Here is a 22,635-nt window from a genome sequence, read left to right as displayed (position 1 = left end):
GGTAGGCACAACAACTTTTATTTGTTCTCAAGCACAAGCAGCCCCAGGACAAATGGGTTCAAGGATCTTGAATCAGAAGACTGGGTATCCAACGTATACTGGGAACACCTGACTTGGACCATGGATGCCTCATGCAGATTTCTGCTGAGTTCTGACAACTCGGAAAGCAACTTTCACAGGAAGAGACCAGAGAATTTGACTCAATGTAAAACTGGCACAGGCAGAAATCTCCCAAATTACAGATGTTCAAGCATATTAGATAGAGATTAGAGTGTGACTAGAGAGAAGTCTCAAACTCTTGTTATATACTTCAGTTTCTCTCCAAGGATTGAACGACTACCAAGTATTACCATGCCTGACTGGCTATAGAGGGAGAGAGAGGAAGCAAAAGACTTAGAAAAGCACCTTCCCTTCATAGCCCTCCCGCCCCCAAACTGGTGCTCAAGAAAAACTACTGACAGACCAAGGTTAACTGCTTTGGAAGGGCTGTGTGGGTGAACACATTGTCTTCAAGGTCAAGCTTTTTCCTGCTGAAACTGCCAACAATTATGCCAAATATAGCAATGCTTTTGCAATACGGATAGACGTCTTCCAGACTGAAACAAAAAAGTCTGACTTTTGTTTTTGCCTGTGCACAGACAACTAAGCAGGAAAGAGCAACGCTAAACAACCATGATAGCCAGAATGAACACATACTGAAATAACGGTGACAGAAAGTGCTATAAGACAAAACAGAAATTACCTCCACTGAATCGGTTTTGTCACAGTCTTCCCAATGTTCGTAAATATATCGCTTAATCATTACATATACTTTCTCCAAGTGAAATATGTCAGACCCCTTAGTTAGCTCAATGACAGTGTGCAACAGTTTCTGAAGAAAACAATGGGAAAAGAAAAAAAAAAAAAACACTTTACAAGAGCACGAGATCTACTGAATACGCTCTTTATTTTTCCAGAGGTTAAACAGTAACAATACAAGTGACATCCTACTTTTCTTACACTATTAAATAAAATGTGACACTGCAGAGAACAGATTAAATATCCCATGCGATTTCAGTGGAGAAAATGAGTTCATTCTTCATACTTCAGAGAAAGGAAAGGCTTACACTTCAGACAATCTTTTATTACTTACCAGTCTACCACATCTGTGCTCACAATCGCAAGTCAGCTGCTTCCAAAGCAGCAGGGAATGACACGATCCTCTTTGTGGGATAGTTGTTGCCACAGCAAAGCCACTGTTGCATTTCACTACAGAAGTTGTTGCAGCAGCGCAGCGTGCTGTAAAAAGCACGTTTTGAAGCTGGGCTACAGATCTTGTAGGTACAGCTGTGCCAGCCGGAGAAGGAAGCATCCTTAGGTGATTCCCTTTACCCATTTAGGTGATTCCTATTTACCCATTAGTCAAACTTGTACCATGCCTACAACTCTGCCGGCAGAACAGGTTGCTCAAGCACGCAAAGCAAAGTTAGATTAGTTAGCTCAATCCTACCTTTCAATTCAGGGGTGGATAAATAGTAAAGAGACTGCTTGTAGGAATTACCAATCTCCCATACGGGCATTTGTATTACCAAAGATGCAGAGATGATAATCTCTGGCACAGCAACAGTGACAAGCTAGTGGCAGCACCTTCTTCCACTGACACAGCTGTTCATTATCACGGTGAGACTGTGAGTATGTAGCTTTAGAGAGCAGCTGTGGCAAAGGGAAATACTACTGCCCCCTGGAAATACTGCTGCTTATCATCTTATCATCGAACTCTGCCTCCCTCACACCAGCTAGCACAAAACTGGAGTATTCTCCTCAATTTCATTCTATACAACATGGAGATAAAACACAAAAAACACCCATAGCACTTTCAGCTGCAGTAAACAGAAAAGGAAAATCTGAGAAGGGTCGAGGTCCCATGTGAAACTGTATCTAACTGCTACCATATGGATGGCTGCACACTGATCAAGAAGTTCATCAACTTCTAGGCCAAAGGAGCAAACAGCAACAACAAAAATCCAACTACTTCTTGAGGTTTACCTAGCTGACTCTGTGAAAAACCTCTATGGCTTTTCCGTATCTAGTGGCAGACATGAACAACAAAGAAACCTGGAATCTGCTTCCTTAGCAAGACACCTTTGAAAAGTTAGTATCACCTCTACAAATTAGGTCACAGCTTAAGGATTTGACAAAAATTGTGTTGACAAGCCTTTTTACCCAAGAGGATTCTTATCTGGTCATATTCTCCCCACACAGGATTCATGCAGCACATAAACAGCAGCCCTTATCTGCTTTGGGCCAACCTCCAGGACTCCTAGCAATTTGCCTCAATTCTAATTTCCTCATTCTAATTTCCCTCATTCTGCTCTCCCCTCAAGATGGTCCTTACTTGACGTCAGATGGTATGGAATACCCCTTTGGCTAGTTTGGGTCAGCTGTCCTGGGTCTGTCCCCTCCCAGCTCTTGCTGCACCCCCAGCCTGCCTGTTGGCAAGACAGAGCAAAAGGCTGAGATGTCCTTGGCTTGGTATAAGCACTGCTCTGCAACAATTAAAGCATCGGGGTGTTATCAACACTCTCCTCATCCCAAGCCAAAACACAGCATTCCACCAGCTACTAGGAAGAAAATTCTGTTCTAACTGAAACCAGGACACCACTCCTCTGTTGACGCAGCCCAGGATGCAGTTGGCCTTTTGGCCTGCAAGTGCACGCTGCTGGTTCATGTCGAGCCTTTTGTCCACCAGAACTCCCAAGTCCTCCTCTGCAGGTCTGCTCTCAATGAGTGCTTCTCCTAGTCTGTCTTCATATCTGGGATTTCCCTGACCCAGGTACAGCACCTTGCACTTGGACTTGTTGAACCTCATCAGGTTCACGTGGGCCCACTTCTCCAGCCTGGAACTTCACCTGAAATGCAGAAGGAAAAAAGGACATTACACTTTCATACCAGTATCAGTTCTAAATACTTCCAATGAAAAGTTATACAGAAAAGTTATAAACATTATGTGGGGTGCTTTTTAACCCAAGTAACAAAGATCTTCCTTGTACTGTATCTTTCACTATAAATAGGCTAGGAGGAGGAAGAAAATACGTCCACATTTTGCAGACTGACAACTTGGCTTACTGAGAAAAAGCATATTGCCTGTCTTAAAAACTGAAATTCAGATTCCTTTCTCTTTTCCTCTTCTGTCAACAGTGCAGCAGCAGATTAAATACATCTAAATGAACAAGACCTACATACATCTTGCATATCTAGTTGGTGTTCCTTTGTTTTCTCTATTATTTATCCCTGTAGATTGATTGTTCACAGATCATGTTACACCAAATTTACTGTGCATTTATTAACTTTAAATTTATTAACTGTTTTGAGACTAGAAATACTTCTTGCCTTTAGTTTTCATTAGTTTAATTAGCTATCGATAGTTTAGCTGTTCATAAATGAAAGGAATGGCCTATGTGAAGTCTGAAAGTTTTCCCACAATTTTATACCTCTTTTTGCTTTATAGTCTTGGCCATATTGCCAAAGACTCATTAAGGTAGTGAAGCTTAATTCTTCCCCTCCTACAGACATGATTTCTTCAAAACAATGCTGCTGTGCATTCAGAAGAGATACTATGGGGCAAAAGCTCAGCCAGGTGTTTCAGATCTCTGGATAAGGTTTCCATCTTCCAGACTCTCAGCCATGAAAACAAAATCTTTTAAACGGATTGATTTCATTTTACTAAAGATAATAATCAAAGCTTCAAGCAGCCTGGAAACCATGTTACCTTCTGAAGAAGAAAGAGGACATTCTGGTATTTCATAAGCCGTCGGTGCTTGAGGAGAACTTGAACTCATTTCCTTAGAACTGCTATGAGATGATCCCCTTACTGCAGCAGTATCTTTAAAATAAATATCTGACTGAAATCACAAAGAACTCATCATTAGTACAGCAAACTTTCTTAAACACTTGCTGAAGAAGAGCTTAAATGTTTGTCCACTATGTTTCTATTGCCACTGTTGCTGTATTGCTGCTAAGTTACCTACAGCTGGCCACAGAAAGGCTATCTCACTGTAAATGGGGAGAACTTCTGTGATGTTCGAAGAGCATTTGCCCTGTAAATAATCAAATACTTCAGCTCTGGCATTACTGCAAGCAATAAAGGACAGTTAGATCAATTCTGATTCTCACTGTACTCACTACAAGCTAAGAACACACAAATTAACAGTTAATGCAAATCAGAAATGTGTCAGTTTTGGTTGGTTTGGGCTTCAGCAACTCTTTATGTGAATTAGGTCCCAACACCTCACAAATAGGCAAACATGCTTTTCTCATGTCTTACCCTTGATGCTACAAGCTGAAGCTCAGGCACAACTGCTGTGTGGACTAAGTTTCCACTCACCACTAATCGGATCTCAATGGAATCAGTAGTGAAGGCAAGGATAGAAGGGAAAGCACAGACTGCAATGAAACAAAAATTATTTTTGCAAGGAAGAATGATTAATGTAAATGTTTCTCAGATGCTCCCTGAAAACAATTCTTGAGTATCTGACCTACTCTGGTATCTCCCTTTCCTATGACAAGATTTGTCTACTGTACTGTTGGACATTCAGATACAAGCCTGAAGAAAACTTCACTCTCCATGCCTGGCAGAATATAAACTGAATGGAAAATAAAAAACAGAAAAAAAGAGAAAGGAAAAAAAAAAAGTTTATCAGAGGAAAAACTTGGCCCCAAGGCTCCACTTATTAAAGATACCATATGCAGAATCTTAGCTGAAGTGGCATCATGAATGCAACACACTTAGAGAACCACAGAATCATCTAGGTTGGAAAAAACCTTCAAGTCCAACAATCAACCTGACCTACCAAGTTCCATCATTATGTCCCTTGGTGTTGCAGGAAGCACAGCTGAAAGCACGACAGACACCAGTAGAGTCAGATCGTGCTCCATTTTATTGCCCGAATAGCCTAACTTTTATAGTGAACTTAACAGGGGTGGATAGTGTCTCACACAAGATTATTTGTCAAAAGCACTCAGACAAACAACTACAAGAAAACAACCCCACCTGCAAGAAAACAACCCCTCTTGTGATTAGCAGCCACGTAGACCTTGTCCTTGAAGCCAGAGGCTGGTAACAATATTTTTCTAAATTCCTCAGTTGGGCAATGTGGGAACACTGTCATGGGAACTTCTCATAGTTGCCCTGGTAGCTTGGTTTGCTCAGCTGCAGCAAGCCATGAGATTTTTGCTGTTTCAAAAAATCCTTCAACACCTTGGTGTTATGTCAACACCTCTCCAGGGATAGGGATTCCACCACTTCCCTGGGCAGTCCATTCTAACGGTTAACCACCTCTCCATGAAGAAATTCTATTTATAGGAATTTATTAACCCATATTTATTAAATTTTATTATATTAAAAATAGATTTATGTATGTTAAATTATTTTTAATTTGATATTTATTCTTATATATTCCTAGCACACATGCTGCAATTCCACCAACAGCCAAGTGCAAGCCTAAACAGTAAGGAAAAAAGGGTAAAAGAGGTATGTTCTTACCAACAGCATAAGGAACTTGATTCCAGCTAAAGTGAAAGTCGTAAGCCGATGACTGGACGAGTGGAGAACCTCCATTAAAAGGATACACCTTTCTATATTGGCAAACATCTGTAACAAAAAAAGGAAAAAATGAAACCTCCAATATCTTACAGCACAAATGACAAACACCAACATTATAGGTAGATTTTACAGAAGTGTGGATAATACACAGATAAATATCAAACATTTATGCAGAAGTCCCTCTATATCGAAACAGACCACAAGGGAAACGTGCTTCCTTTGTGAATACATTTACAAGATAAAAATAGTAGAGCTACATTTTAATACCTTGTCAGATTTCACAAAGTAAGTATTGTTCTGTTTCAGCAACCATCAGCTCCTTACTTTGTCTATGGATGGAGGAATAGTTAAGAACATTTCTGAAAGTGATGTAAGCAGAGCTGTACCCCTCTGACTGTAAGAACTACCCTTCAAGCAGCCACATACTAGCACAGTTTGTGTTCTTTGAGGATTGTAATACACATGGCATACTACAGATACCAAGATTTCATTAATCATATAACTTGTGAATCTACTACTTCTCTATTTTTAGGTAAAACCTCTTTTTTTTTTTTTTTTCTGTAATTGCTGTCCTTAAACTTAAACTAACTTTATATCCACAAGTGTAAAAAAAAGGTCTTGTTTGAAATCCAAACTTAGAACACTGTCAAATCATGTGTTTTCATACTTGTTCCATGATGATACTTTCATAATTGTAAAACTGTCACAAGACCATAAGAGGTTTCCCTGTGACAGGGCCCTACAAATAGGGATTCAAGTTGCTGCAACCCTGTGCAACAGGCTTTAGGACCTTAGGATCAACCAACTTGTTAGCTTTGGCTCTGTGACGAGCCTACTAGAGTAGGACTGATTCTGCACAGAATGACAGGTTTGGGAATTCACACTGCTCTGTCTCAGACCTTTTAGGTTCTGAAGCAGTACTGAGTGAACCAGAACTAGGTAGGATTTGTTAAACTACCGAAACCAATGAGGCCTCACAGAGCATACAAAGATACACTTAGAGACTTTTTCCCTGTGGTACCAATCTAACCGGCCAATGCTAGAATACGTAGATGTATTCATCCTGTTTCCATCATGCTCTCTTTAGAAAGGCAAATAGGACATGCCATCTGAAACAGAAAGTTGTGCTTTGTCCTTCAGCATCACTTCATAAAGGACGTTTCATACTCGTAACTTTGATTTTCCTGAGGACTGAAAGCAAAACTACATGTGTACAGCACAGAAGAGCATACCCATATGAAATCCAAGGCCGTTTTATAAAAAGAGATTAAGAGAATTACAATTTTGAAATGTGCCAGCACAAAGAAGTGTGCAGAAGGAAAGAAAGCACAATGACAGAATGGGAAAGCACAAAGAAGAAAAGGGGTGGAATACTAATTTGTACATGTCCTAGAAACACCCAGTGTGAGACTAGGCAAAGAATAAGATCTGAAGAAATAGGACTTTTGTGAGTAAGATGGTAATGTCTGTCCAATTACACACACCACAATAAAACAGTACTTCCATTTCTAGTCCTTCTAATATGCACTTAAATTGAAAAAAAAAAAAAGTATTTCGAAATACTTTCCATGAAACACTGAAACTTTAAAATACAGATCTAAACTCCAATGAAGAAAGAATTACATGTTGAGATATTATCATTTCCAGTCTTCCCTAACTACTTACAGTTATAACATAATAGTAGGCCAGCTTCACCATCTTCATATACATCAATAGCTGCAACAAAATTTACCTGCAATGATAATAGGAAAGGGTAATGATCAGGCAGATAGGATACTGATGTTACTATGACCAGGTTTTGACTAAGAAGCAATCAAATCAGTTGGTGCACAATTACAGATAAAAGAAAAAAAAAACAAAACTATTTCTTTTTTGTGATTCATTTTCAGGATGCCGATAGGATGGAAATCAATTTCTTTTGTATTCAATGCTGTATTTCAGTAATGCCTATTCAATTTTGTACCTTCAGTATAAATACATACCTACAGTATAAAATGATACAAACATACCTAATGTACTTGACAATATAAATTTTGGGAAACTGAGTTATTCCAGGGTAGCTTTGAATTAACATGCTATGCTAAAAATAGCAATTCTTTCCAAAAAGTGAAATCTAAAAAGCTCGACTGAAAATCATGACTGGCAGAAAGATCAAAAGTGACAATTACTGGATCAAAACCACTAACAGGTACATTGATTGATGTGGATGTACTTCAAGAATTACTGAATAAGCTGAATTTAGAAACTGAGAACCACTGCTGGATAAACTAAAATGGTTTTTGCATAGCATAGGCTACTTATATTCTCATACTTTAATCCTGTATTGTCTTTTACAGTTAAATTAAAAAGAAAAGCAAGACACCCATAAGTAGTAGTATATACATTCAGAAAAGGAGACCTCCCTGATGAAATACTTAAGACTGGATTAGACAAATTTCTCCTAGACCACACTATTTGCTACTTGGGCAGGGCTGGAGATTGACTTCATGAACTTCATGGCTTTCCTTTGTGCAATAAAGTAGGTGTTCTCTTGATTTAAGACAAATATAGGCAAGAACTGTTAAACAGACCTGGAAGCTTATATATATCTATACAAACACATTTTGACCCATCCTTTGTAGCAACTGAAAGACATTTCTGCTTGTGACCTGTGGAAATAATTGGTAAACCAATTTCAACAACACAAAAATCACTGGCACAGATCTAATCAACTTCCTGCTTTGTCTGTGTTCTCAAGGAAATAAGGGTTACTGGGGAAGAGAACAGAGGGGGGTGATTCTTGACTGTCCCACATGTCTTTAATTTTATTTCCTTCTTAATCCAGATTAAAATAGATTCCCATTGCTGTGGAGAATCTTAACACTGTATTGCCAATGCTAGGAGTACCAACCCTCTTCATCATCAAATCTGAATAAAAACACAGATGATTTAAAAAAAAATCAACAAGAAGCATCAAATCAAAAGAGATGTCCCTTCTACCATTATGAGCAGAGAAGTCAACAGAACACAAGAGTAACCCTGTAAAAGGTTCTTCTTTTTTTTTTTTTCTAATTACGCTTAAAGCTATACATTCACATCCATATTAAGAAATTATTGAAATTATTTGATTTTCAAAATGCTGAAGATCATTATCTTCCCAGCAACAGGAAACATTTGAACCCTTTTCCAAAAATCAGGATGTTTACTTAAATCCCAACCTTATGTCCCAGTTAGTAAGATACAGTTAATGTATTACTTGGCTGGGCAGCAGTTTAGAACTAAAAGATATACACAAATATTTCAGTTTTAGTACATGCAAATAGGCAAATCTGAATGAGATAATGGTGGCCAAAACCTGAAATTATTTTGCTGCAACCTCCTAAAGAATAAAACACTGAGACCATGAAGAAAAGACAAAAAACAAAATATTGACTAAGGAAGGAGAAAAAATGGCTTTGCATTTATACTGACAACAATATTCCAGAGCTTGAAACACAGCCTCTTTCCTAATATGTCATACCTTATAACTACCTCTCTTAGGAGTGATTATTATCACACATTCCAAAAGGAAAAAATGCCTCAGAGTACTCTAAAGGAGAAGTTAAAAAAGTGAAAAGTAAAGGATCTCCGTAAATGCTGCTCCCAGGAGGTCAGCACAGCATGGACCAATTCTGCAAGAAAATAGTTTAAATGCTAGAAATTTACTTTGTTTGCTTCAACATGATGCAGACTATAGGACTCCCCAATACTTTCATTAACTAAATCAAACTGATGCCGATACGCCACACAGATCATATCGTCACTGTCTCCAGAAGGTCCATCCACCAGTGTCGTAACCACTGGAGGGTCAGAAAGGCATATTTCCTATGAGATAAATAATAGTATTATTCTCTTTTTCAGGCTCTTAGTGTGAATATTGCATTACTCCATGAATTTACAAGGGTGTAATCTAAGCAGAGAAGCATGATACAGAACAAGATTGACAATTTAAGAAGTCTGAAATATTTCTTGGCATATCAATGATGGATCTCCATTGTATTGCTTTTCACTTACATCTGTCTGGAGGTTCCAGATGATAAAATGCATGCTCTTTGCCTTTTTCCTCCACTAGCTGAGTGCTGCCCAGTCTGTAAAAGTGATTAGTGATTAGATTACACATACCCAGATGTACTGGAACTCATCTACTGGAGATTCAGGTAATGACAGCACAGAGCTGCTGGTTAAACTGTTGCATGGATTGTATTTCTTTATGATGAGAAGTAGTTTGTTCCGAATAGCCACAACAATCCTCAGTTCACTGCCATGGTGAGTATTAATGGCATACAAATGGCAGCCTAAGAAAAAAAAAAAAATTAGGTTGTAAGTATTTGGGGTAAAGACTGTTTTTTTTTATTTTTTAATTTTTGTTCTGTATTTGTATGATGGTTAGTACAATTGGTATCTGATACCTGAGCACCACACAATTACAAACATCCCAACAGGATAATATTAAATTCTAGAAAAAGACAAAGGCAGTAAGTCTTTTGAAAACTATTTCCCCCTTACTCCTTTTGCAAGTAAAAGAGTAAATATATGTTTTTTTTCTTTACTATTCTGCAGTTTCCAGCTTTCCAAGGAAGCTTGATGCTGAATATCGGAAAATGTTTACATCTACTAAAATAATCTGCAATACCCAAACTATTCTAAGCATTACTAATTAAAAAAGATTTGCCATTGTTCTTCTACCTCACAGTGACCTTTATTTCAGTCTTACATCCATGCGTAATTTTCTTATACCCCTCAATCCCGAAAGCAACATATCTGTTTTTCACCAGAGCTTTTCATCAGCAGTGATTGCCAAGTAACATGGTATTGTTTTACCAAGTTCTCAAATGATAGGCTGGACCGTACCCTATGTTATTTTCACACATAAGCTTAAAGTTTGAATTAACTGTCCAGAGATAAAACTAAAGGTGAATACCTACAACAGCCTCAAGGGAGCTAATAAACCCTGGCAACTACTGGCACAATACCACAGTGGACACTTTTCATACAAGATAATAAAGCTACCTTTTGTTCTCTCCAATTTATTTTCTCTGCAGTCATATTTGCTTATCATCTGCTTTGTTTCTATATCTTTTTGGACAACACTCAATCTGAAGACAAGGAGACGAGAGTCTTTTCCTGAAGATGGAGAAAGTCAGGAAACAGCAAATTAGAAAAAGACAGCGGTGGTTTGAAATTAATACTTCCAAAGAGATGAATCACCTAACAGACAGCATTGCCATAAAAGCAAAGTTAAACAATTTTGCTTCTCTGAGTGTAAGCAGCAATGTGACAGGAAGACTGCTTGTGAACTCTATCTAGACTCTACAGTTCCAGTAAGCAACCCTTTCAGTTCACTAGCAGAGTTTCCCATCAGATGGTGCTGCGGCAATAAATAATAGGAGCCTCAAAACAGTGAAACCTACACTGCTAGAACACGGTGAAAATACGACAGATACAAACTAAAGGCAAGGGAAGAAGGGTTAACTTTAAATTCTGGAACCATCCAGCCTAGCAGCTGATACCTGGATCCTTAACAGAGTCTGAAAACCTTTTGGATGCGGACTGGTTTTGCTTATCAGTTCTTCAAAGTTAGGCAAGTTAGGCTCAAGGCATATTCCAACTGCAAAAATAGCACAGCATCCACCACCACAGCTAAATGTTTTTTTCCACAAAGATAGACATGAGTGGAATACACAACTCCGAAATTTAAAATAAATAAATAAATAGATGATACACTACTATTTGCAGTTGGAAATAAGCTATTGTTAAGAGTAGTTTCTTAACTAAAAGCCAAGTTTCTTAAAATGCAAGTAAAACAAGATTTTCTGACAAAAGTATGCTCTCTTACTAGTCTAGCTGGTATAGTCAGTGTGGATCCAACCGTAAATACAAAAGCAAGATCACATGTGCTGCCTTCAATTCTGATAATAGATAAACATGAATCAGGGCAGCTTCTGGAACCTTTATGACCTTCTTTTCCCATAGAAAGTGTAAGAGAAAAGAAGATGCAATGGTTCCTTAAGTCCACCACAACTTGAAACACTGATCAACCAGCAAATTCTTACTGTCAACACTGATAAAAGGAAAATGAAATATATGCAATCTCTCTCTTTTCAAGAACTTACATACAAGAATGCGTGCTTCCATGAATGAGTTCATGGAGGAAGAATGGCAAGCAAAATTCACCCTTTTGAAAGGAAGGCTAGAAAGCATAAGCTAAATCAAATGTTCAAGAACAGCATTACTACTCATTAAGTCAGCTCTGCCTCTTTGTCAGGTGTGTCCTATAGGATGCATCCTAGAGATTGCACTCCTCAATGCGTTCCTCTTTCAGGATACTAGTTGTTTGCAAATGTCCCAAATACCCCACTGCGGTGTTACATCTGTGGCTGCTCATGAAACTGACTATCAGCCAAGCTTTTCTTTGGTGTCGTTTTTTTTTAAGAGAGTTTTTCTTCACCTCCTACAGACTTGATTATTCCAAGTGAAGGAGCTCTTCCTCCTTCCCCCTCACCATGTCTAGGTGTTTCACAAAATAAGTTGTAGCAAAAAAATAAACAAACATGTTTGGAGGACAAAGTGGATCCACTTCTATAACTCATCTCTCATTACTAAGACAAATTTAATCAACATTAGAAAAGAGAGCACTGCTACCAAAGCAATTTCTGCATCTGTCATTAATACCAGATGTATTGTTGGTGCCTGAAATACCCCCTTCTTTTGGTATGCTGACCTGAAAAATCTCAGTGATAGCATTATCTTCAGTTCTAGTTTCACTGTTAACATTTCCTCTCTCTCAGAAATGCAGAGGGTACTAGAAAGCAGTAGAAACAGGATTTTCTTCTGAAATGAGCTACCTTAAAGTGATCTCAAACCCGGTTGTTAGAACTGAGTGCTGGATAATACCACATTCTATGGGGAACATTTTCATAACACAAACATCAGTCTTTCTGCTTGAGTCTTAAAATACCAGTTCTACATCGATGCACTTGAAGCACATCAGAAGGACGCATTTAAAGTACATACAAAGTTAACCTTTTAATATATTATTGTATCCTAAAAACCCATAGAGTCTTTAATACCAATTTGTACACCCAATATAAGATTGCTTTTACCCATCTAACATTTAACTAGACTAAGGCATAGTCTGAAAATAAAGGGCAATGAGAACTTCCACTCCAGATCTCAGTTTCACTATGGTATACAAATACAAAACAAAAGGCAAGGATACTAGCAAGAACAAAAAACTTTTCTTTCCTCTAAATGATTCAGAAAGCACCCACAACAGCATCCAAAAATCTCTTCAACTTTTTACACAAAAACTCTTTATCAAAATATGCTTGAAGCATCATGAATTGATGCCAGTAATGCCTAATCCTGTTACCTCAAAATGGCTTGTAACATCTCTCTCTTCAGGTTTAACCAATCATCACAGCGTTTTGACTATTAAATGCAATTATCTATTCTAGAAGTTTCATAAACTAAGCTTCAGATACAACTACCCTTTTCAGATCTTCAAAAATGTCACCCACCCGCCAGGTGTCTTCAGAGATGACTGCAAATGCCTCTCAGGTAATCTCAGCTGGTTCTGCAAGGGTTCCAGGATGAATTTCATCAGGTCCAGCCAAAATGGGCAACTCCCAATGATATGAAAGGAACCACATTTTACCCTTAGCTTGGGTAAATGTCACTTCAGCTAATATTGAGCAAACAGACATAATGTGGTAAAGAACAATAAAACAACCAGATTTCTAATTATTTTATCTGTGTTACACATACAAATCCTGTTCTTGCACTGTCCGTATTCACTTCACAGACTTTTGGGTAAAAAGTACCTAATTGAAAAAGTGCATATTTTAGGGACATTTAATCCTTTTGAAATGAGGGTAAAAAAAAAAAAAAAAAGTTGTTTGGACAGATGTTTTTGTTTTTTTTTTTTGTTTTTTTTTTTTTTTTAATACCAGAATATTCAAGAGAATATAATCTATAGCACTAGAATGTGGTTACACATCACAGAACAAAAACCAGTAACACATTTGGTAGAACAGTGACAGCATAAGTGATTTCCTCCACGTTTTTGTACAACTGAACAAACACATTATTCAGCTAGGGAGATTTCCAGAGTGTTGAGTTCTAAGAGTAGCTGGAGACCATCTATATACTGGTGGATGACAAATCTGACATGCACCAGTAATATCTACCTTCAGCCCAGAAAGTTAATCATATCCTGTGCTGCACAAAAAGAAGTGTGGCCTAGAAGGTCGAGGGAAGTGATACTCCCCCACTCCACACTGCCCCTGTAAGATACAACCTGGAGTACTGGGTTCAGCTCAGGTGCCCCCAGCACAAGAAGGACACGGACCTGTTAAAGTGGATCCAGAGAAGGGTCACAAAAATTATAAGAGGGCTGGAACACCTACAAGAAAGGCTGAGAAAGCTGTGTTCTTTTAACCTGGATAAAAGAAGGCTCTGAGGAAACGTTATTGTGGCCTTTCAATACTTAAAGGAGGCTTATAAGAAAGAGAGAGAGAGACATTTTACAAGGGCACGTAGTGACAGCACAAGGCGTAATAGTTTCAAACAGAAAGACGGTAGATTTAGCAAAGAATTTATTCCTTATATCTAATCTATGAGAGTGGTGAGGCACTGGAACAGGTTGCCCAGAGAAGATGTGGATGTCCCATCTCCTGAAGTGTTCAAGGTCAGGCTGGATGAGGCTTTGGGCAACCTCATCTACTGAAAGATGTACCTGACCATGGCAGGGAGGTCGGACTAAAAGGTCTTGAAAAGTTGTTTCCAACCAAAACCATTTGATGATTCAATATGGCCAGTTTCAGGTTTGCTCTGAAGCATGATTCTAAGCATCTAGAGATTTTTTTCTACACCTTTTAGAAAAACAAGCAAACAACAAACAGTACTTGTTGTATGCATTCTCTTATTCTAAATGAGGCATCTAATGCACTTGCCACTGATAAAAACATGATTACCTCAAGACACTTACAAACCCTAAAGCCATAGGGCATGTATGTAAGCAGCCCAGGGGAAATCAGCAAAGGGAAAGCAGTGGAAAGATCTGAAAAGGAGAACAATAAACTCAGAGCTCAAAAACCTAATTACCATAATTAAGAATAGCTATGTGATGTGACAAAAGGTGATTATATAAATCTAGTGCTGTGGGAATTAAAATTCTACAGCATGCTTCCAAGTTAAAAAACAAAAACAACTCTTAAGAAAAGCACCTAGGGCATTCCCTTCTACTGGTATGTCTGCCAAATAAACAGTTAAACAGACATTCAAATAAGAACCAAATAACAAGGACCTCTCCTACCTTCGTCTATTCGGGCAATCAAAAGATCCACAGCTTCCAACACATGCATCTGCTTTATTTGGAGAGTTTTATCAAATACTTGAACTGATGGCTGACCATCTGAAAAAGAAAACCACACATATTTCTTTAAAATTCTGCTAAAATTTGGTAGTCAATGGTTCTAACTATTTCTTTCTAATAAAATAAGTCTTGTTTTTTCTCACGAAAATGAAACATTCTGCACAAAGCTCGTATGTATGCTGCAGCCATAATAACCAGTACTTCCTTATAGGAGTGGCATTGGAACAGGCTGCCCAGGGAAGTGGGTGGAGTCACCATCCTTGGAAGTCTTCAAAAGACGTTTAGATGTAGAGCTTAGGGATATGGTTTAGTGGAGGGCTGTTAGCGTTAGGTTGGAGGTTGGACTCGATGACCTTGAGGTCTCTTCCAACCTAGAAAATTCTGTGATTCTGTGATTCTGTGAGTGCTTTATCATTGCCATGGATGAAATTATGCAACTGAAGCCTGAAAGGGACCTTTCTTTCGAAAGTCTGAAAATTTTCACTGAGAACTACTTCATTCCCTTAGTCCCAATGGCCTTATGTGGCACACAGAAGATAAGAGGTCAAACTAGTAAAAGCACTGCTATGGAAGAAAGAGGCTTTCATCACCACATAAGCCTTGTGCTTCATGTTCATTAGTATCATCAAGGGCTAAAAAATCCAGACGCTCCTTGAGTTTGGGTTTGACTTCATAAATCTTTTCAGATGGCCAAGATAACAGCATCTGAAATAACAAAACATTCAGAAATCTGCACAAAAATTGGCTCCAAATAAGAATTCTGATGCAGAGAAAAAATCTGCAGCTAGATTACATAAACGTAATAGATTCACTTGGATTGGTACTCTCCTTGCAGGTGAGGACTTACCAATTACCTAAACAGAGCTTATGAACATTTATTTTGAAGAAAATGGTCAGATACAAAAATAATTGACACAAGAACACAGCATCATTTACTAACCATCAATTAACAAGATGCCAGCGTCTGTAGAAACCAGCAAGGACTGGCCCCAGGAATCTGCACAGACAACTTCATGAGGAAAATTACTGCAGAAAGATTGGGACTCCCAAGGCTATGATGTAACATAAGGGATACATATTAATTATGCTAAGAAATACTGACCATATAGACACGAATGAGATAAGACAGTGACATGTAAGAACACGTAAATACTTTTGGCAGGGTACATTTCTTAAAAGTATATTTTTTGAATTTGAAATAACAAAATCTAATTAATTTTCTTGCAGAGAAATACTCTCCCTCCCAATTGGATTTGGAGACTAATAAGTATGATACATTCTTGGAACACTGGAATTAAAACCCAAGCAGCTGATATTCAGTGCAACCCTGGAAATTTCTTATTAAACAATTCAAATACAGACTTAAAATATATGCACCACCATGCATATACAGTTTGATTTCATTTCATGGTTCATTTGTGATATTTAGACATGGTACTGCTAAAACTACCTTTCCCCCAAATTGTTCTTTTGTCATGTGTTCTCTGTACTTACCTCCTAAGTTCTGTCCCCTCTCCCCTCTCTTCTCTAATATTAAGTATTAAGCTGCAGTCTGAAATTCTACAAGCACTTCTGAAGCTTCTATATATAAGATGCACCTAGAAAAGTGTAATTTACATTTTTCACTCCTATGCCTTGTAAAAAAAATGTAGTTACAGGAAATAAAAACACAACTAAATTTTGCTTTAAACTTGATAAAGATGTTAAAATAATCAAAAGATGATTGGTTATGGAAAATATTATGGTTTTTTGTTTGTTTGTTTTGTTTTGTTTTGTTTTTTTTCTTTCATGAAATATGCAGATATAAAAATATCCAGACTTGCATTAGCATGAGAAGTACTACTACCTTCAGGCTCATCCTTTATTCATTTGCTATGGGCTGAAGAATCACTTTAACACACTATACGTTACAACTTTGCTGCTATAGCATCTAATCAGAAAAGTAAATAAACAATATATACAACTGATATACAGTGCTATGCTCAATTGAATTTAGTGTTTTTTTTTTTTTTTTTGAACTCTCCTTACACAAATGGGTCCACTCACCTCCTTTTTACAGAAGCTGGTGGTTGCCAGGGTAGGTGGTGTATCCCCTTTCACAGTGGTTTTCAATTTCAGCGCCTAATACAAACAGGTATTTTAATTAAATTAAGCTTTTGTCACTAACATATAACCTAAAGCCTAAGAAGAAAGGACAACTTAGGATGACAAAGTAGTTTACAGCTTGGAATTGCTATTACAGTTATTAAGAAAGAAGGGGAATTATCTATACCCTGAAGAAAGACTGCACTGATCACTATGGAGCTGCAGCCAAAGCCTACATAGCTTATAAAAAAAGGAAGCTCAAAACATGAAGTGTCCAACATAGTAATCAACAGAACGACAGCATGAAATCATAGAATGGCTTGGGCTGGAAGGGACCTCAAAGATCATCCAGTTCCAACCACCCTGCCATAGGCAGGGACACCACTCACTAGATCAGGTTGCTCAGGGCCTTGTCCAGTCTGGTCATGAACCAAGGATGAGGCATTCACAACTTCTCTGGGCAACCTGTTCCACTGCCTCGCCACCCTCCAAGCGAAGTATTTCCTCCTAACCTCTAATCTAAATCTCACCACTTTTAGTTTAAAGCCATTCCCCCTTATCCTGTCTTTATCTGCTAAGAATAGTTGTTCCCCATCTTTTTTTTTACGTCCTCTTTAAGTACTGCAAGGTTTGCAACGGGGTCACCCCGGAGCCTTCTCTTCTGTAGGTTGAAAAGCCCCAGCTCTCTTAGCCTTTCTTCAGAGGAGAAGTGTTCCATCCCCTTGAGCACTTCTGTAGCCCCCCTCTGGACCCGCTCTTAAAAGATAACATCCTTCTTGTTCTGGGGGGGCCCTGACCTGGACACACGACTTCAAGTGGGGCCTTAGAAGGGCAGAATAGAGGGAGACAATCCCCTCCCTTAACCTGCTGGCCATTCCTCTGTTGATGCAGCCCAGGATTCAGCTGGCATTCTGGCCTGCAAGCATGCACTCCTGGCTCATTTCAAGCTTTTCATTCACCAGAACCCCCCAGCCCTTCTCTGCAGGACTGCTCTCAAAGAGTGCTCCTCCCAGTCCGTCTTCATGGCCAGGATCGCCCCAAACCATGGAGGCCATGTTGGGTGCGCAGAGCATGCCGGGAGATGCAGTTCTCGGGCCCTGGACTTCCTGGAGGCCATGTTGGGTGCCCAGAGCATGTCGGGAGATGCAGTTCTCCAGCATGGGCTTTCGGGCGGCCATGTTGGGTGCCTCTTTTGTTCAAAAACACTGCTGCAAAGCTCATGTAACCATCTCCTGATAAGCTGCTAAACTTATCAAAGTGTATCAACATCCTGCCTTCCTGTCACATGCTGGGCCAACATGACCAAATAAAAAAAAGAAGTTGAACCACAACGCTGAGGAAGACTACGGCCTTCATCTTCACGAGCACCAGAGGGACAGAGACAGCCCCCCAGCAACAGTGCGTGCAGTCGCAGAATATACCAGGATGTGCTGTGTAATCCCGGAATTACCAAGATATAAAAAGGGACCCTGGTGGGGGTGAGGTGCGTGCCGTTGGCGGAGCCGAGACTCCCTGGCCGCACAGTGCTGTTTTGCTTGCTGTTGCTTACTCAATAAATTCCTTTCTATGATTAATGCAATGCTCTCTGAAAATTAATTACGGGGGCAACTTATAACAAAAGGAAATGCATTTTTTTTTTTACAAGCTCTTATGCTCCAAAGTTCAGGACCATGGAGTCTGTGATATGGGGTGTTATCTTTTCATTTTACTAAAGAAACTGAAAATGGCTATCAGTAAGAAAAAAGATGAAAAATGGATGCTGACAGTATAGTTTCGCTAAGGAGATAATGTGACATTGAGAAAGCATGTTTACTGCGCAATATTTTGGCATGAGAGTCATCAAAGATAGCAAGACATTCAAAAGCAGCTCTAATTGAAAATAGTGGCATGGTGTTAGCACAATGAAATGGACCACAGAAGCCTTATGACAGAAACACAAGGGTATTCTGGCTCCGAAGTAGGGCAGTGCTGATGTGGTGGACACTACTATGTAATTGTGTGCTACAATAGCAAAACAGAAACTTTGTGATGGAGAGAGGTTGGTTGGTTGTTTTTTGAATCTTTTCACTGCTTGAAAGCTTGGCAACAGTTATGTTTAGGGTTAGAGGTTTGTGTTAATAGGCGTTAGGGTTAGGCCTAATATTAGGGGGGCGAGGACAAACCTTGATATTAAGGGGAAAGGCAAGAAAAGGATGGTGGGGGACCCGAAAATTGTGGGGGGGAACCCCTGAAATTGGGGGAGAATCCCCAAAATTGGAGGGTAACCCCAAAACTGGGGGTGCGAAGCCCCAAATTAGGGGAAGGAACCCCCAAATTGTGGGGAAGAACCCTGTAATGTAAAGGTGATACACCAAAATTGAGGGGAAACCCCCAGAACTGGATGGGAACCCCTCCTCCCCCCACCCACCCAAAAAAAAAGGGAGGGCATAGGAGGGCAAAAAACGGCGTCCTACAGCAAGCTGCGAGGTTCAATTTTCCAGGGAACTGAAAAATGTAGTTTTTTGGCACTGGGTTTCCAGGAAGCCATGTTGGCTTCCCAGAGCATTGAGGGAGGTGTAGTTCTCCTACTGTGTAGAAGCCGCTTACTGGGCGGCCATGTTGAGAATACGGGGTTGTTGAGAATACAATACAACCCTAACGGTTGCATATAGCAAACAAATCCTTCATCGTCTGACCCGAGAAGCACTCTCCATTCACGGAGTCAAAGATGCAGTGCAACTTGGAAGTGTTTAGAATTAAATCAACAACTTTTTTGCTGTGGCATGTATAAAAAGCACGGCAGAGCTTGAGAATTCAGGCCATTGACTGTTTGTGTCACAGCTCTCACAGGTGGTTACAAGAGAGGAAGCAGAAGATCTCTGCCATTTGGAGAAGCTGATAGATCTAATCATTCCGCGTGGTTCATCCCAGCTAGTCAGGAATATCCAGAAAGCTGCTAAGGGAATTCTATGATGGGACACAGTGAAGGGATCTGTCACGTGTACGTGGACACAATGCCAGCATTGAGAAGGCCATGCGAATAAGTAAGCTGTGAGAGGGTGACTTGGATACATGAGTGTAACTGAACTTCACATTTGGAATGTGTGTGGCATGGTTATAATAATAACCGCACGTAATAATAATTGATATGCTCTTCAAATCTTTGTCATAAATGTTATAACCAATTATTTACTCTTAAACCTCAGTCAGAGACTCAGTGTGAATATCCTGCTGCATTATGCTCTGGAAACACTCTGAATTCATCGAGACTTGCTGATAACCCCGTTGTTTGATCAGATCATCGACATGTTGAGAGTAGAACAGGTTAGTCACGTATACTTGTGTTGTTTTGTTTTTATTTACTTTTTTTTTTTTTTTTTCATTTTGGAGCCTTTGGTCTTGCTGACATAGCCCTATGTAGTTGTATGATAACATAACACTTAACATTACCCACATGTCTCTTTGTACACATAAATGAACTTCGGAGAGCTTTCTCGGCTTCTCCATGCAACCCCAAGCTTTTCCGTGAAAGGTCTGAAAGCAGCTTCTTCGGGTGGCTGGCATGCCATTGCTGGATACTACTATTCCTTTCACGTGGCAAAAATCATTCTCTGCCTTGGAAGAGTATATCCGCAACCCTTTCTCTGCTATTCTAATTCTGACTCAGTGGCTGGCAACCTCCCGGACCCGAAGACCATTCTTATTAAATCTATTAACTTACCTTCTTACCTCAGTCATTTCCCATTTTATATTTCTCCTTCTCAAATCTGCTTCATCCACATTGTTTAAATGTTTTGCCTCACTTGCCTTTATTCCCACCCATTTTCCTGCCCGTTATTTTCCCCTTCCACTGTTCCACAGGAACAGTGAAAGGCCACTATCCTACATAATCGCTTTGACATGCGTAATGTTTTGTAGCAGAGATGCATCAGGAGAGAAATATTTGTGAAGTACTTTAATTTACACTTAAAACACATATTTTTCAGATAGCACTTACACTTGGCAAATAGTGTATACAAGCAGTGATTCATGCAGGAAAACATGGTAAAATAGACAGGTCATGTTTTGGTGATGTTAAAAAGGTCATACTAAGAGAAATATGTTTTTTTGTTTGTTTGTTTGTTTTTTTGGGGGAAGTGAAGGGTTAATTTATGGATTTTATGTGACGACTGGTGGATTTCCACAAGCACCCAACAGCTCCCGCCCCTTAATACAGGGGGGAGGACTTGATGTTACTGTTGTCTAATCTGACTTCAGAACAGTAAACACGTAAATTCATGTCAGGGTTTATCAACCAAATTATAGTTGCAGAAGAAAATGCCAGCTTACAGGCACCTTTCCTGAAAGCCTTCAAAGGTAGGGATTCTAATCAGCAAGTCTGAAGTATCATAGATTATCCTGAGTTGCAAGGGACCCATGAGGATTACCAAGTTCAACCCCTAGCTCCACACAGGACCACCCAGAAATCAGACTATACATCTGAGAGCGTTGCCCAAACACTCCTTGAATTCCAGCAGGCTCAGTGCCGTGACCACTGTCCTGGGAGCCTGTTCCAGTGCTCAGCCACCTCTTGGTGCAGAACCTTTCCCTAACATCCAGCCTGACCCTCCCTGCCACAGCTCTATGCCATTCCCTCGGTTCCTGTCGCAAGTCTCACAAATGTGGGTTAACCCCAGACCAGCAGCTAAGCATCAGCCAATGCATTGTTCACTTTTCCCTTCTGCTCTCAAGTGGGAGGAGAAAGAGCAAGAAAGCTCGTGGTTTGAAACAAATATATTTTAATTAGCAAATGAAAGAGGAAGAGAAAGGGAAAAACAAAACAAGTGATGAAAATACAGTCACTCACCACCTGCCACGAATAGATCAGTGTCCAGCAATGTCCTGAGCAATGTCTACCTTCCTCGAAAGTCCCCTCCCCTCATTTTTTATTGTTGACTATGACATTATATGGCACAGACTATCCCTTTGTCAGTTTGAATCAGTTGTGGTTATGTCCTCTCCTAACTTTTAGCACACCCTTGACTACTCACTGTGGGGGAAAAAGAGAAAGCCTTGAAACCGGTGAGCACTGTTTAGCAACAGCCAAAATAGCGGTTCGTTTAAGGCGCAAATCCAATATATAGCAGTGTAAGGACTACTATGAAAAAAATAACTCCATCCTGGCTATACCCAGAACAACAAGCTGCACTTTTCACCTGTTATGCATTGGTAAAATCTACAGCACAAAATACTTCTGTATTGCAGGTGAAGATTCATGCTGGCCCAAAGTTTGCCTCTTACTTGACATTCAGCCCCTCAGAAGTGAAATGTCTCCGCACTGAATATGGGGATCTGGAGTGCTGCATTGAGGTTGTGGACAGTGTACAAGAGGCTGTTGAACATATCCACAAGTATGGAAGTTCTCACACGGATGTTATCACAGAGAATGGTTTGTGACCTAATCTGTTTCCTTAAGCTTCTGCTTTGGTTTCACTGTGGGATCTTGTTATTAGCATAACTACTTACATTGCAGTAGTTTCTTTTATCTTGGTTCTGTAGTAAGCATAATCAACGGAACCCTAGGAGCTACATCTATCTATAGTTGTGTTTAATTCAA

The 22,635-nt window shown here is 39.5% G+C and overlaps 1 protein-coding gene across 1 annotated transcript; it reads right to left on the bottom strand.

Annotated features, from left to right (window-relative positions):
- Positions 1-2,853: 2,853 nt before the first annotated feature.
- LOC116501601 (GTPase-activating Rap/Ran-GAP domain-like protein 3) lies at positions 2,854-18,238 on the bottom strand. Its single transcript, XM_032207195.1, has 12 exons — positions 18,020-18,238; positions 17,022-17,096; positions 15,916-16,027; positions 14,916-15,014; positions 10,610-10,723; positions 9,722-9,894; positions 9,266-9,424; positions 7,247-7,313; positions 5,522-5,629; positions 4,304-4,422; positions 3,749-3,881; positions 2,854-2,888 (listed from the first exon to the last, which is right to left on the bottom strand). The coding sequence occupies exons 1-12, from the start codon at positions 18,236-18,238 to the stop codon at positions 2,854-2,856; spliced, it is 1,413 nt and encodes a 470-aa protein (XP_032063086.1).
- Between the last annotated feature and the right edge of the window lie 4,397 nt (positions 18,239-22,635).

Source organism: Aythya fuligula, unplaced genomic scaffold, assembly GCF_009819795.1.
Source record: "Aythya fuligula isolate bAytFul2 unplaced genomic scaffold, bAytFul2.pri scaffold_52_arrow_ctg1, whole genome shotgun sequence".
Classification (NCBI taxonomy): Eukaryota; Metazoa; Chordata; class Aves; order Anseriformes; family Anatidae; genus Aythya; species Aythya fuligula.
The sequence above is the reverse complement of the archived record's forward strand: the minus strand, read 5'-3'. Positions and strand labels throughout refer to the sequence as shown.